The sequence below is a fragment of the Dipodomys spectabilis genome, unplaced genomic scaffold (assembly GCF_019054845.1).
Source record: "Dipodomys spectabilis isolate Male_0828 unplaced genomic scaffold, ASM1905484v1 ptg000119l, whole genome shotgun sequence".
In the NCBI taxonomy this organism is placed as follows: Eukaryota; Metazoa; Chordata; class Mammalia; order Rodentia; family Heteromyidae; genus Dipodomys; species Dipodomys spectabilis.
In genome coordinates, this window is record NW_024870796.1 from 3678367 (window position 1) to 3691477 (window position 13111).

The following is a 13111-nucleotide window of genomic DNA, read 5'->3' on the forward strand; positions in this document are numbered from 1 at the left end:
AGGAAACCTGGAACAGCAAGCCTGAGGTTTGGATTCCTTGGTCCAAGTGGTACCCATCCATGCCCTCGGGATCAAGCAAGTCCTGACCTTGTCTCTCTTAATGCCTGTACTTGGAGCACAGTACTTAACTAGTTAGCCTTAGTTCCTTCCTCCGGAGGTGGGTGACAGTCATCAAGCCTTCCTCAGGGATCTGGAAGTCACAGTGCAAGCACTGCTGTTGGAAAGCACTGAGAAGACTTGGTACTTTGTTATTATTATTCATTTTTGTCGGTCATGGGGGCTGAACTCTGGGCCTAGGCGCTGTCCCTTAGCTCTTCAGCTCAAGGCTAGCGCTCTGCCACTTGAGCCACAGCACCACTTCCGGCTTTTTTCTTTTTGCTTATGTGAACCCAGGGCCTCAGGCATGCAAGGCAAGAGCTCTACCACTGAGCCACCTTCCAGCCCCTAAAAGGGAAATTTCTGAGGTAGACTCAAAGTAAAGAATGAAATAGTAAGTTAAACATCAGGTTACTGAAATGAGGTAAATAACTGCAGAATTCAGGAAAAGCCCAGAAACCCGGAAGGTGGTTTGGTAAGTTGGAAACTTGGGAGGTGTGAAAGGTGTTTTGGTAAATAGGAAGCTTGGGATATGTGAAATGTGTTTTTGGTAAATAGGATGTATTTTTGTAAATAGGAAACTTGGAGTATGTTTTGGTAAACATCAGTTAAACTCCTAACAAAGGGAAAATCTGGAATATGGTCTTTGTTTCTGACTTACTGCTTTGTTTATTGGAGCCACCAATGCCCAGCTATGATTTTTTTATTAGTGTGCATTATTGTACATGAGATATTTCTATGATCCTGTGATATTTCCATAGATAGGTATAATGTACTTTGGCCAAATACATATAATATGTAATATGCTTTGCTCCTGCTTCAGTATTTTTTCTTTTCCCAATTTCCTTTCCCACTGTTTTCCCCTTACCATAGTCCCACTTTTCATTCATATTACAGAGAGCTTAAAAAACAGAACAAAAAGATGGGCACTGGTAGCTCACACCCGTAATCCTAGCTAAGGAGGCTGAGATCTGAGGATCTCGGTTCAAAGCCAGCCCAGGCAGCAAAGTCTGTGAGACTCTTATCTCCAATGAACCACCAGAAAACTGGAAGTGGAGCTGTGGCTCAAAGTGGTAGAGCGCTAGACTTGAGCTCAGGGACAGCGCCCAGGCCCAGAGCTCAAGCCCCACAACTGACAAAAGAAACAAAACAAAAAACAGAACAAAACCAAGTTGTCTTTTCCTTTTCCTGTCCCTTCTATTTTTCAATGGTATTAATGGCGCAACTCATTACTTACCAAGTCTATTCGCATGTCTATAAGTCACCCATGACTGTCTGTCTGTCTCTCTCTCTCTCCCAGTCCTAGGGCTTGAACTCAGGGCTTGAGCACTGCCCCTGAGATTCTTTTGCTCAAGGCTAGCACTCTACTACTGAAAGGATCCATCACCATCCATCCCAGAGGACCACGCAGAGGCAGGCAGGCACAGGAGAAAGATTATTACAAGGTTTATTAGAGGAGCCATATTTCCCCTGGAGAGCGCATGGCAGCCTCCACTATCTAGGTAGCAGCAGAGTCTGGGGAGTAGGAAGTGAGGTAGATGGGAGTTCAGGTGGGTCTGGGAGGAGAGAGGGAGGGGCCAGCTGTATGGTGAGAACTCCAGGGCAGGGAGAAGCTCAGGTGTGAGTGGAGCTGAGGACCAAAGGTGGGCATAATGCTTAAAACTACTTGAGCCACAGCACCACTTCTGGCTTTTTCTGTTGATGCGGTACTGAGCAATTGAACCCAGGGCTTCGTGCATGCTAGACAAGCACTTTACCATCAAGACACATTCCCAGCCCCTCCATGTGTCATTCTGAGATGAGATCCCTGGTCAGAATGACCTACTCCATAAGGCACAGCTCTAATGAAAACAAGTCCAGCAGGCTCAGGCAGAGGAGTTGGATCTTCACACACAACTCCACGAGCAAGTCTGCCTATTATCCTACCACAGGAAGAACTCAAAAGTCTTCTGCGGTTTTTGCCAGCAAGAGACCATGAAGAGCTGGAAGTGGAGACATTGAGAATAAGAAACAAGACCGAAAGTGTTCACTCATGCAGCAGAAGAAAGGACAGGGTGGACTGTCATTCAGAATCTGAAGTCCTGTGACATTGGCAAATCAGGACCGCAGCACAAAACTGGGCCTGAGGAGTGGAGATGCCAAGTGTTCTCCAGGTGCTAGTGTTCATGGAATTTGCTGCTGTTGCTGTTTCTGTCCTGCAACCCGGGAGCTTTTAATAGAACAGAGATGTCTGCCACAGATTTTGTGGATCAGACTCAATCTGAACTCCCTTGCTCTCATCTTACCCTGGCTACAGCTGCAAGAACCAGTTCACATAGTCTCTAGCCAGCTTTGCTGAAGTGCAACCTAGAAGGATCTCACTTCTGAGCTTCAATATGACACCTCAAGCTTTCAATGGACAGAGCTGTATGGAAATGTGGAAGGCAGACACTTGTGAGAGAGGCAGATTTTGAGGTACATTTCAAAGGCCTCCTCAAAAGTTCTGGCTAGCTGCAGCATCCCTTACTCTAACTGGATAATACATTCTAGAACTGGTTCCACCTCCTTCACGTTCTTCACCCTCTATTTTTTTACACCCACTAAAATATTGTTTCCAGGTTAACTGATCTAAACAGCATGAAAGTGCTAGTCTCAGGTTTCATGCGGAGGGGAACTCAGCCTGAGAAGGCTGGCACAGTTCCTAATTGGTGATTAGTGTGGAGATTTCTAACAACAGGGACTAATATTAACCATATAATAGAATCCCAAACCACTGCTAGAATAAACCCAAAGTAGAGTGAGAGGAGTCAGGGGAGATGGTGTGGAAGGCAAGGGCGTTGTCGAATTCTGGAAACAAAGATTGTAGGCAATTGCTATTATTAAAAAAAATCATTTTATTAAAATGCTCTGATTTCCCAAGGCACTTCAGTAGCTTTCAAAAAATAGGTTTGTTTTGTCTTTTTTTTTTTTTTTTTTTTAAAGCAGATGAAGCATACGCTTCAGGAGTACATGGTAACATAATCGGAAGAGAAGACAATTACACTGAACACAAAAGACCTCCCAGTAATGCTGTCACATGACTGAAGCGAGCAACTGGGAAAAACTAACATGATTTATGCTTTTTTTTTTTGTTTTGTAATTTTACCTATGATTAGGTATCACAACAGGAGCACATGACAATCACACTGTTTTTTGTTTTTGGGGTTTCTTTTTTTGGCACTTGGATAAGTGCTAGTGGCTAAGGTTGAAACGGCTTTGTATAAGTGGCGACTGCGGACAATTGCCAGAGTGGTTCTGGATTAAAAGGACAGACACAAACTAAAAGGCTGAGCAGTGGGCTGTTCCCAAGTCTCTACTGACTGGGCAAATAACTTAAGGAGGAGGAGACATAACAACAAACAGACAAAAAAAAAAAAAAACACCCAAAAAACAAAAACAACAAAATAAAACCTCATTTCAGACACTATTTCTCACATTTCCTTCAAACCACAGGTAAGCTAGAGTAGCCAGGAAGTTTGATTGACACAGTAGTGGAAAAACAAGCATAGTGGATTGAACAATGTATTTCTCATGGGCCTGGACAAGCCTAGTGCTTTATTCAGATGTAAACAAGTCCACCCAGCAGTCAGACTTAATGGTCACAATCAATGCCATCTGCTATGGCCTGTCCATCTTAATTATCTTTAGGGTTTCCCTACATCCTGTGCTCTTCTGCTATAGGGTCACAATTGTCCCCTTTTAATGGCCTTTTGTAACTGAGGAAAAATTAAAAAAAAAAACCAACTATCAAACTCCCTGTGGAAGTGTTTCCTTTGGGGATTGAACCCAGGATCTTGTGCATGCTAGGCAAGTGCTCTATCACAGAGTTCCATCCTCAGCCTGGAGTTAGTGCTGTCCTCTAAGGCTCACCATTAGAAAGGAGGAAGAAAACTTAGACCTCCAGTTTTATCTGGGGACCAAATCTAAAAGAGTTTCTAGATGCCTTTCCTATTCTTCCTGATCCCACCAGTTCTAATCAATCATTAACTTCTTCCCAAATGCCAAGCCCGACAGGATGTAGAAGCTGTCTGCAGGTAGCCACCAAGTCTCTTGGAGGAAAGGGGGGGCCCCTCCTGGGTCCCCGTGCCCAGCAGTGAGCAAGTCTGACACAAGGTCAACAGGATAAACAGCAAAGCCCTTGGTCATGGAAGGACTCAAGAGTTTCTCACACAAGATGCAGGCTTTCCTCTTCAGCTTTTTTAGCTACTGGAAGTGTGTTAAAAGGCTGTGCTTTTGAGAACTGTAGGGCTTTCTTCACCATCTTTAAACATTCTTGTGTGGCTTGGAGTGTGTCTATATTTTATTCTAATAAGACAAGCAAAACAAATGGTTAGCAACCAATCTTCAGATGTCTACCAGTTTCAAACCCAACCCACCCACCAATCAAACAACCAGAAATGAATATAACTTCACTTAGGAAAAGAACAATCATACAACAGATTTTGAAAGGCTTCTCCAGGTCACTGGGCTATCCCAGAGCATTTGTTGCCATGGAGATGTGCACAGAAACACGCCCACACCAGATTAGACCACTGCCATCATTTCTAATCCCCCTCTGCAGGGGGCGCTACTGCACATAGTGCATCCATACTGGGAAGATGGAGGCCTCCTTACCCTTTGACCCTTAGCATCTGGTCAATGGTGTCTGGGAGAGGGATACCGAAGCTCTCGGGGAAGAACAAGGTGAGGATGGCTGTCAAGATGGTCAGACTTCCCATGAGAATGTAGGGTAGGAACCGGTCATAGGCACCTGTGACAGAGCCAGAGAGAGGCCCAGGCCCCAGGCTTCGATGAGACTTAGTCTTATTCTTAAATCATTTATGTTTCTAGGACGCTGTGAAAGGGATCTGTCTTCCATGGTGGCTTCAGTGCCTCCCACAGAATCAACTGCAAGACTGTACCTACACAGACTTAGAACCCAGAGCTAGCACAGGCATGCCTAGAGGTCTAGCAGTGCTTCTGTAATGTGGGAAGCGGAGGAGCTGAGTCGAGAGGGGTATTCCTATTTCCCAATATTGAGTTTCCAAGGAACATGAGGCACATGTGCAGGGACAGGAACGACTTCAACTGAAGCTGGGTCACACCCGTTTGGTTTTCTTTCAAGGTGAGACAGGAAGGTATCACTGCTTGCTTATTAGATCTGTGCAGCATCCCACAGAGCAGCTTGGGTATTCCCAGAGATAAGTGCCAGTCCTACCCAACACAAGCTGTTAGGGATGTGCAGGGGAAGCACAGCTCTGGCAAGGATTTTTTTGTTTTTTTTGGTTTGGTCATGGGGCTTGAACTCAGGGCCTGGGCACTTGTCTCTGAGCTTTTTTTTTCTCAAGGCTAGCACTTCTACTACTTTGAGCCACAGTGCCACTTCTGGTTTTCTGGTGGTTAATTGGAGCTCAGAGTCTTATGGCTGTCCTGCCCAGGCTGGCTTCAAACTGCAACCCTCAGATCTCAGCCGCCTCCTGAGTAGCTGGGATTAAGACATGAGCCACCAGCACCTGGTAAGAAGTATTTTTTGAGGAAGAGAAAATTGTTGCTGCTACATAAAAATGGTGTAAAACTACTCCGTAAAGTGCTCCAAGTGACAATCTTTCTATTTATCAGACTCCTTAGATGGACATCTTTCCTTGTGCCCTGGAGTCCAGGAAGAAATTTCTTCAATTAAATATACTGGTATCTTAACGTATCCTATAGTGCTTTAGGACACAAGCCTGATGTGGAGGTCTGGGGTAGTTAAAACATAAACCCCTCAAACTTTCCCATCCATTTTCTAGCTAGTCTATTGGTGGTTTCTATTTGAGGGTGGTGCCTCCCCCTAAGTCTTCCTGGCCAAGTGCCCTCCTGGCCAGCGATCCAGGACAGGATGGATTCTGTTTGCAGGATATACTTATTGTCTGCTCAGCTACCTCTGGCTCACATTAAAGCCAATTAAGTGCTTTCATCCTTATCACTCACTATGCCCGTGGTCCATCTGACTTACCCAAATAAATGAAGTATGGAGACAGGATGCTGCCCAGACGGGATGCTGTGGAGCTGACCCCGACACCCATGTTTCTGACCACAGTAGGGTACAACTCGGCAGTGTACACATACACCATGGAAAAGGCAGCAGTGATTCCAAATTTGCCCACCATCACCAGAACCGTGGCCAAATAATACAGGTCTGGAGAGACAAAGGAAAACAAAGCAGTAGTGGGTACCAACTTCCTGTATCTTGCCAGGAAAGAGTTCTGTTCTTGTTCAGCCCGAAACTTACTTTCTCCCCTGGTTTTGGGAGTGGGGATTGGATCAGTTTCTATAACTTCCTATTGCAAGATGGAGGTCAGAGCCAGGATTTCTAAGTTAACCTCAATCTTGAGGCCATGAGATAGCTCCCCACAGCTCAATCTGCCTGTCTTCCAGTCCACAAGATACCACAGATATATCTTTTAGGGAATGAGCTGTCACCCCAAAACCTCATCCTGCAGAAACTATGGGATTTAATAAGAACTTTACCTGACGGGAGAATTCAGTATTATCTTCCCATCTATCTCATTCTTCAAATGAGAGACATTGACCTAAGGATTTCTCTGAGCACTGGTGTGAACCCCTACATTCCCTCCTGGACTCCTCTGCCACATGATAAACAGGTTGTTCTTGTGCAGAAGGATCCCAGCATGACAGGCCCCCAAATGATGACCAGAGGCTCTGAAACCTGCAGGTGCACCAGATACTCTGGATATACCCTGATGGACAGGTGAGGGCCCATCATCTGTTTTAGAAATGGTCACAAAGGGCTCTTTCTGCCCATCAGTGGGACACCAGATAGTTTACAAGGACAATCCTGTCAATAGTCCCTGACAACCTCTCCTCCCTCTTTTCCCCTTCATTACTTACTAGCGCCCTCTTTGTCCTTAACTGTGCTGGGCTTACTCCCTGTCCAGTTTCTGCTTTTAGTGTCTCTTCTTCTGTAAATGTCTCCCAGGGCATTCTGTCACTTCAAGCACATTTCTGCTGAAGTGTGCCCTCGATACTATGACTACTCTGGAGTTAGTTCCCCACTGGCCTTTTCTTTGACTCACAGAATTGTAACACATTTAATTGGCTTGTTTGTTGGTCTTCTCGACTAGGATATGAGCTCCATGAGAACCTAGAATTCTCCATCACTAGCATCAGGCCCACAGTTAGCACCTCAAAGCTACTGGATGAATAACTGAGACCAGGGCTAGGGAAAAAATAATGGCGATGACTTTCTTTCCTCCTCTTTATTCCTGATAGGAAAGCAAGCATTACTTTGGGTCTAGAGCAAACATTAGTCAATTGCCCAATGGTTATTCTTCCCTACTTTCTAAAGCCCAGCTACAAAGAATGTTCTGTTCTCATGAGGCACTGTCTCTTTTAATTTTTAAGCCCCAAAACACAGATAGGCAGGAGAGCTGTGAAGGGCTTGAGTGTATTCTATTAACTGAGAAAGACAGCGTGGTAGAGAGTGGGTGGCACAATGGAGATCAGGGACTGCTGATGCACATGGTCCCTACCTGGGGGCACCAGCTGCACGAAGAGAAGGACACTGCCGCCCAGGAAGAGGGCTGTGGCCATGGAATAACGCCGGGGCACGTGTTGCAGTAGCAGCCAGGCCAACACATATGCTGGGACTTCTACTGCTGCCGAGAGGAAGCAATTCACATAGATGTCCCCATGCAAGTTAGGAGTATCAAGGGATAGCCCAAAATAGCCCACGGAGATGGTCAGCCTGCAAGAAAGCACAGAAGGAAGCTAGAGAAGGCAGCATGTATCTCGCCCAACCTGCGCAATTCTCTTGGGGAAAATGTCAAGCTACTCTTTCAGCAGCAGACTAGCAAAGCAGCAAAGGATTCCACCTTGCGCCTTATTTCACAGAAAGAAGTGGGATAATGGAAATCTTTTACTAGATTTCAGAGCGTTCTACGAAGGAAATGACCCAGCAACAGGGTTATACAATTCAGATTGATTTATTCACACACACACACAAAATCCAACCTTTTACCTTTAAAAATCTTAAACTGAGCCTGGTACTGGTGGCTCATACCTATAATCCTAGCTACTCAGGAGGCTGAGATCTGAGGAGTGAAGTTTAAAGCCAGCCCAGGAAGGAAGCCTGTGAGACTCTGATCTCCAGTTAAACACCCCCCCCCCCCCAAAAAAAGAGACCTGAAGTGGGGTTGTAGCTCAAGTGGCAGATTGCTAGCCTTGGGCATAAAAGTGCAGGGACAATGCCCAGGCCCTGAGTTCAAGCCCTGTGAACCCCCCAACCCCCAAGATGAAGCATTTATGGAATCCCGCCTCCTTCCTCTACGAGTCTCTCAAACTCAGCAAGTACAGGAGCTAGGGATGAAGTAAGGCAGCAGACATCAAGTAAGGCATTACAGAAACACAGGGATAAGGCAAGTATTAGAACTAATATTTGGAAAAAGTCACCCCCACACCCTCCAACAGACTGGGGTGACCAGCCAAAAAAAGCTCATCAGAGGAAGCTCCACTATGTTTGTGGTGACAAGATGGAGCTCAAAATGGTGGGGTAACATTGCCGCTCATCTGCATGACCTCCAAGGTGCCTGGCCCGGCCCCTGTTCTCAGTAAGTGTTCTCTGATAATGACCCACACTCTTTGGAAACCATACTGTTTCTGATACATCTGCAGGTAGAGGACACAGCGGGTTACAGTGTCTGCAAGTTCCTGAGAAATCTAAAGCAGAGAGGTGAGTCTTTGTGAACACATTACAGGCTGCCAAGCCTAAGGTGCAGGCTAGTTGCTGGTCTTAACTAAGGTAAAGCCAGGCAGCAGTGCAGTACCTTGAGAGATCTGGGGCTTTTCCTTGGAAATGGGTGACTCATCGCAGCCTGCCAATGGCTGAATCTAGTAGCAAGGACTCAGAATGAAGGCTTTCATACTCAATCATACTTTTTTTGTTGTTGGTGGTGATGGTAGTCATGGGGTTTTCTGGTGGTTAACTGGAGAGAAGTCTCATGCACTTTCCTGCCCAGGCTGGCTTGGAACTGTGATCCTCAGATCTCAGCCTCCTGAGTACTAGTCATCCTCACTCATCCTAATCCACTCAGCAGGCTTGAGTAGCCTGCTATGGGTCTAGACCAAGCTATTCAGGCACTCAGATGTGTTCTTTATTTCTGGTAACTCACAATCCCATCCTGGTACTTGTAAGATGTTTCCTTAGATGGAAATGGATGGAAACTGGAGAGGACATTTAAGGCTATGGCTTTGACCTCAGGACAGTTCATGAGCATCCCAGAAATGGCCTGTCCTGCGCCCCCATTTCCAGGAAGCTCTTAGCAGATTTTGTCACCTAAAGGATAAAGTGCCTCCACTTCGATCCTTCTTAAAAAGCCCTCCCGTTCCCCTCTGCCACTACCTGTGATTAGGGGGGAAGAGATGGGAACCAGAACAACTAAACAAGGAACAAAGTGAGCAATGGTTCTTCTCAGGATCTGGTGAACTCCCAAAGATCTCTACTTCCCCAAAGAGCCTTGGCAGGAGTTTTCCTTTTCCTTCTCTGAGATTCCATCATGTTTAGAATTGTGATACACCCACTTCTTCCAGCCAGCACAAGATATCCCTGGCACTTCGTGATGACACAGGCTTTCATTTGTGGCCTGAGGCATGTCTATAAGCAGGAGGCTTGACGGCCATCTTGGGGAGATCTGACTTACGCACCACAGAACTATGGACATGATGGTGATCATCCGGATGTTCCGGGTTCGGAGCAGATCCAGAATGCGATGGGATTGCTTCTTCTTGGAACTTAGGTCTTGTAACTGCAGGACCACAATAATGAAGGGGCAGAGAAGAGAGAGAAGGTCAGAGACTTATGAGCATGAAGTCCCATAATTCAAAATCTGACATCTTAGCTATTTCCGGGGAGCCTTTTCTGGTTCTTCCTTGAAAAATAGAACAGGAAGTAGAGTGACAGATAGGGCAGCTGAAGACTGACGGAAGCCTTATCATTTACGAACGAGAATGTATTCAAATGAGGAGAAAAGAGAGGCGATCAGTCCCTTAAAGGATGTAGCAAAGACACAAGGCGCTGGCTGACAGCTCCCTCGGGGAAACCACCCCAGCTACCACCACGACCACATTCCGGAGGCTTCAGGGGTGCATTCTTCTCCAAGGTTGGCTCCCTGCCTTCTGGGTCAGGGAGAAAAAGTAGCTGTGCAGTTTCTTGATCTGACATTTAAGAAGAATGAAATGTTTTGAGTTCTCATACCATGTAGTTACTGGTCTACTTCCAGGGAGGAAAAAAAAAAAAAATTCAAATTGAAAAACAGGAAAATTGACCTCAGCTTCACCCGGAGTAACTTCCTATGAAATTAGGCACAGTTGAGGCCATTAATAAGCTGCACGTCTAAACACACTGATGTTGCTTTCTTAAGCAAACCCAGCTTTGCAGCTTTTTTTTTCTTTCCCCCCTCCAAGTTTAGCAGTTCAACAAAAGGTCAGCTTCAGACTTAAAGGATCCCTTGAAGTAGTCTTATTTCCGCAGAGATGTGAATGGGGTTCAGGGCTTTGCCCAAACTGACCCCTCACTTCAAAGCCACCTCATTTAAAACCCTCTTGGCCACATTCCTGTCCTGACCTCTGTGTGTTAGAGCCCTTTCCAGAACATGCTGAGTGGGAGCTGTTGCCGGACTCCCACTTAAGGGAGACGCCAGCAGGGCTGCCTGTGGCCATTGGCCCCTTGGTTGCTTTGGCAACCGGTTTTCCTCTCTCAAGCCCTGAGTTTGCATTCTAAGCCCTCCATGTCTCTAACATTAATGACTTGTGGCTGTTTCCATAGCCCATCCCTTGTCTTCCCGTCAGACTAAAGACATATTGCAGAGCCACAGCCTCTAGTATGTATAGATTCTAATCTCTTCTTATAGCTGAGCTTGAGAAGACTGCCTGTGGCAGAGAAGAGAGGAGGAGTAACAGGAAGCAGCAGGCACCAGGTGCCAGCTGAGCCAAGAAATTACTCAGTGTGAGAACGTGGTTTGCAGACGAGGGTGGGGAAGAGAAAGCAATGAACATCAGAAAAGATCTGGCTCCAACTGATATGTGATCACTAGCCACTGGAGGGGTGAATAGGGACTGAATACTTCTCTCTCTCTCTCTCTCTTATTTTTCAGGTACAAGACTGAAACTCGAACTCAGTACCTGATGCTTTGGCTCATTGGCTAGGGCTCTACCAACCAAGCCACACCTCCAACCCCGAGAGACTAAACACTATTTTTTTTTTTTTTTTGCCAGTCCTGGGGCTTGAACTCACAGCCTAGGCACTGTCCCTGAGCTTCTTTTGCTCAAGGCTAGCATTCTACCACTCAAGCTTTTTCTGCATATGTGATTCTGAGGGTTCGAACCTAGGGCTTCATGCATGCTAGGCAAGTACTCTACCACTAAGCCATATTCCCAGCCGAGACTAAATACTTCTAACTGCAAATCTACCTGTGTTTTGCATGTTATTTACTGAGGCCCAAGAAACACTGATTTTTCCAAAATGCTGATGTTGCAAAAGGCCTGTGTCTCATAAAGGGTGTTTCATATTAAAGCTGATGATGAAAATGTGTGACTGGGGGCTGGGAAGGTGGCTCAGTGGTAGAGCGCTTGCCTTGCATGCATGAGGCCCTGGGTTCAATTCCTCAGCACCACATAAGCAGAAGAAAAAAAAAAGCCAGAAATGGTGCTATGGCTCAAGTGGTAGAGCGCTAGCATTGAGCTGAAGAGCTGAGGGACAGTGCCCAGGCCCAGAGTTCAGGCCCCACAACCGGACCCCCCCCCCCAAAAAAAAAGAAAATGTGTGACTGCCTGGGAGTAAGTAAATAAAGCATGAACATCTAGCCATGAGAAAGGGGTATTCCTATTCCTCAGCTACTGGGATTGAACAGGTCTGCCTGGAAAGAGCCAGGGCTTGGGCAGGACAAGGGCCGGGCTCCTGTGGGCGAGGTGGAAGCGGCTCCCCTCAAGTCCTGGCCTCTGTGACCTCCTCTACCACGGCAGGCAGAGCTTACCTCACTCAGGTCAAAGATGGTGGAAGGCGCAACGATTCCGTTGATTTTCGCAGCCTTGCGGATGATCACTTCTGCCTCCTGATATCGCCCCTGTGAGATGAGCCATCGGGGGGACTCGGGGATAAACCTGGGGGTACAAGGACAATTCCTGTGAGGCTTTCTCAATGGCCGAGGTGAGAACTGGAGGCAAGAAGTAAGGTTTCAAGTTTGTGGAATGTCTGATGTTCACAAGCCAGAAACAGGGAGACAGTCACGGTAACTTGGGGTGTGAGCTCTGGAAGTCACCGACTGTAGTGTGTGGAACATGGAGGCCCCTAAACTCTCCAGGGGATCCCCATATAGGGTGGCCACCTCCATTTTGGAGGGATGGTGATGTCCTCTGCAGGGCTTTAAGGAAACAGCGATGGAAGTTTCTCTCTGATCTTTTAACTTGTATTTTCTCCCCACCACTTATCAAATAGACCTGTCATCCACCCAATGTAAATCAGCATGACTGCCAGGTGTCAGGGGCACACGCCTGGAATCCTAGCAACTCAGGAGGCTGAGATCTGAGGATTGAAGTTCAAAGCCAGCCTGAGCAGAAAAGTCCATGAGATGCTTATCTCCAATGAACCACCAAAAGTGGGAAGTGAGCTGTGGCTCAAGTGGTAGAGCACTGGCCTTGAGTGAAAAAAAAAACTCTCAGGGATAACACCTAGGCCCTGAGTTCAAGCCCCAGGATTGGCACCCCCTCCAAAAAAAGGGGTGGGGGGGATTACCAAGGCACCTGAACACTTCAAGTCTTGGGCACTTGTGTCGCAACCAGGCCCCAGCATGATGCCTTGATTCCTCTCCCACTGTGCCCCGAAATGTTCCTTGTTCCATGTGGGCCAGTGAGCTCACTCTCCTGTTCTAGGGGATAATTCTCACGTCAGCTCTTCTGCTTGGGGTGTGGAATGACCTTTTTGCCTGTGCAATCCTTAGAGGCGCACATGTGGCTTGCCTTCCTT

General features: G+C 46.6%; 1 protein-coding gene across 1 annotated transcript in view; it reads right to left on the reverse strand.

The window, feature by feature from the left end:
- Window positions 1-3533: 3533 nt before the first annotated feature.
- Window positions 3534-13111, reverse strand: part of Slc22a5 (solute carrier family 22 member 5) — a 32839-nt gene continuing 23261 nt past the window's right edge. The window contains exons 5-10 of the mRNA XM_042688992.1: window positions 12123-12249; window positions 9796-9896; window positions 7626-7840; window positions 6089-6271; window positions 4729-4864; window positions 3534-4419 (exon numbers count right to left, since the gene is read on the reverse strand). Of these exons, the coding sequence (XP_042544926.1) occupies window positions 4332-4419; window positions 4729-4864; window positions 6089-6271; window positions 7626-7840; window positions 9796-9896; window positions 12123-12249 (850 nt within the window). The 3' untranslated portion in view covers window positions 3534-4331. The remainder of the gene's footprint in view (window positions 4420-4728; window positions 4865-6088; window positions 6272-7625; window positions 7841-9795; window positions 9897-12122; window positions 12250-13111) is intronic.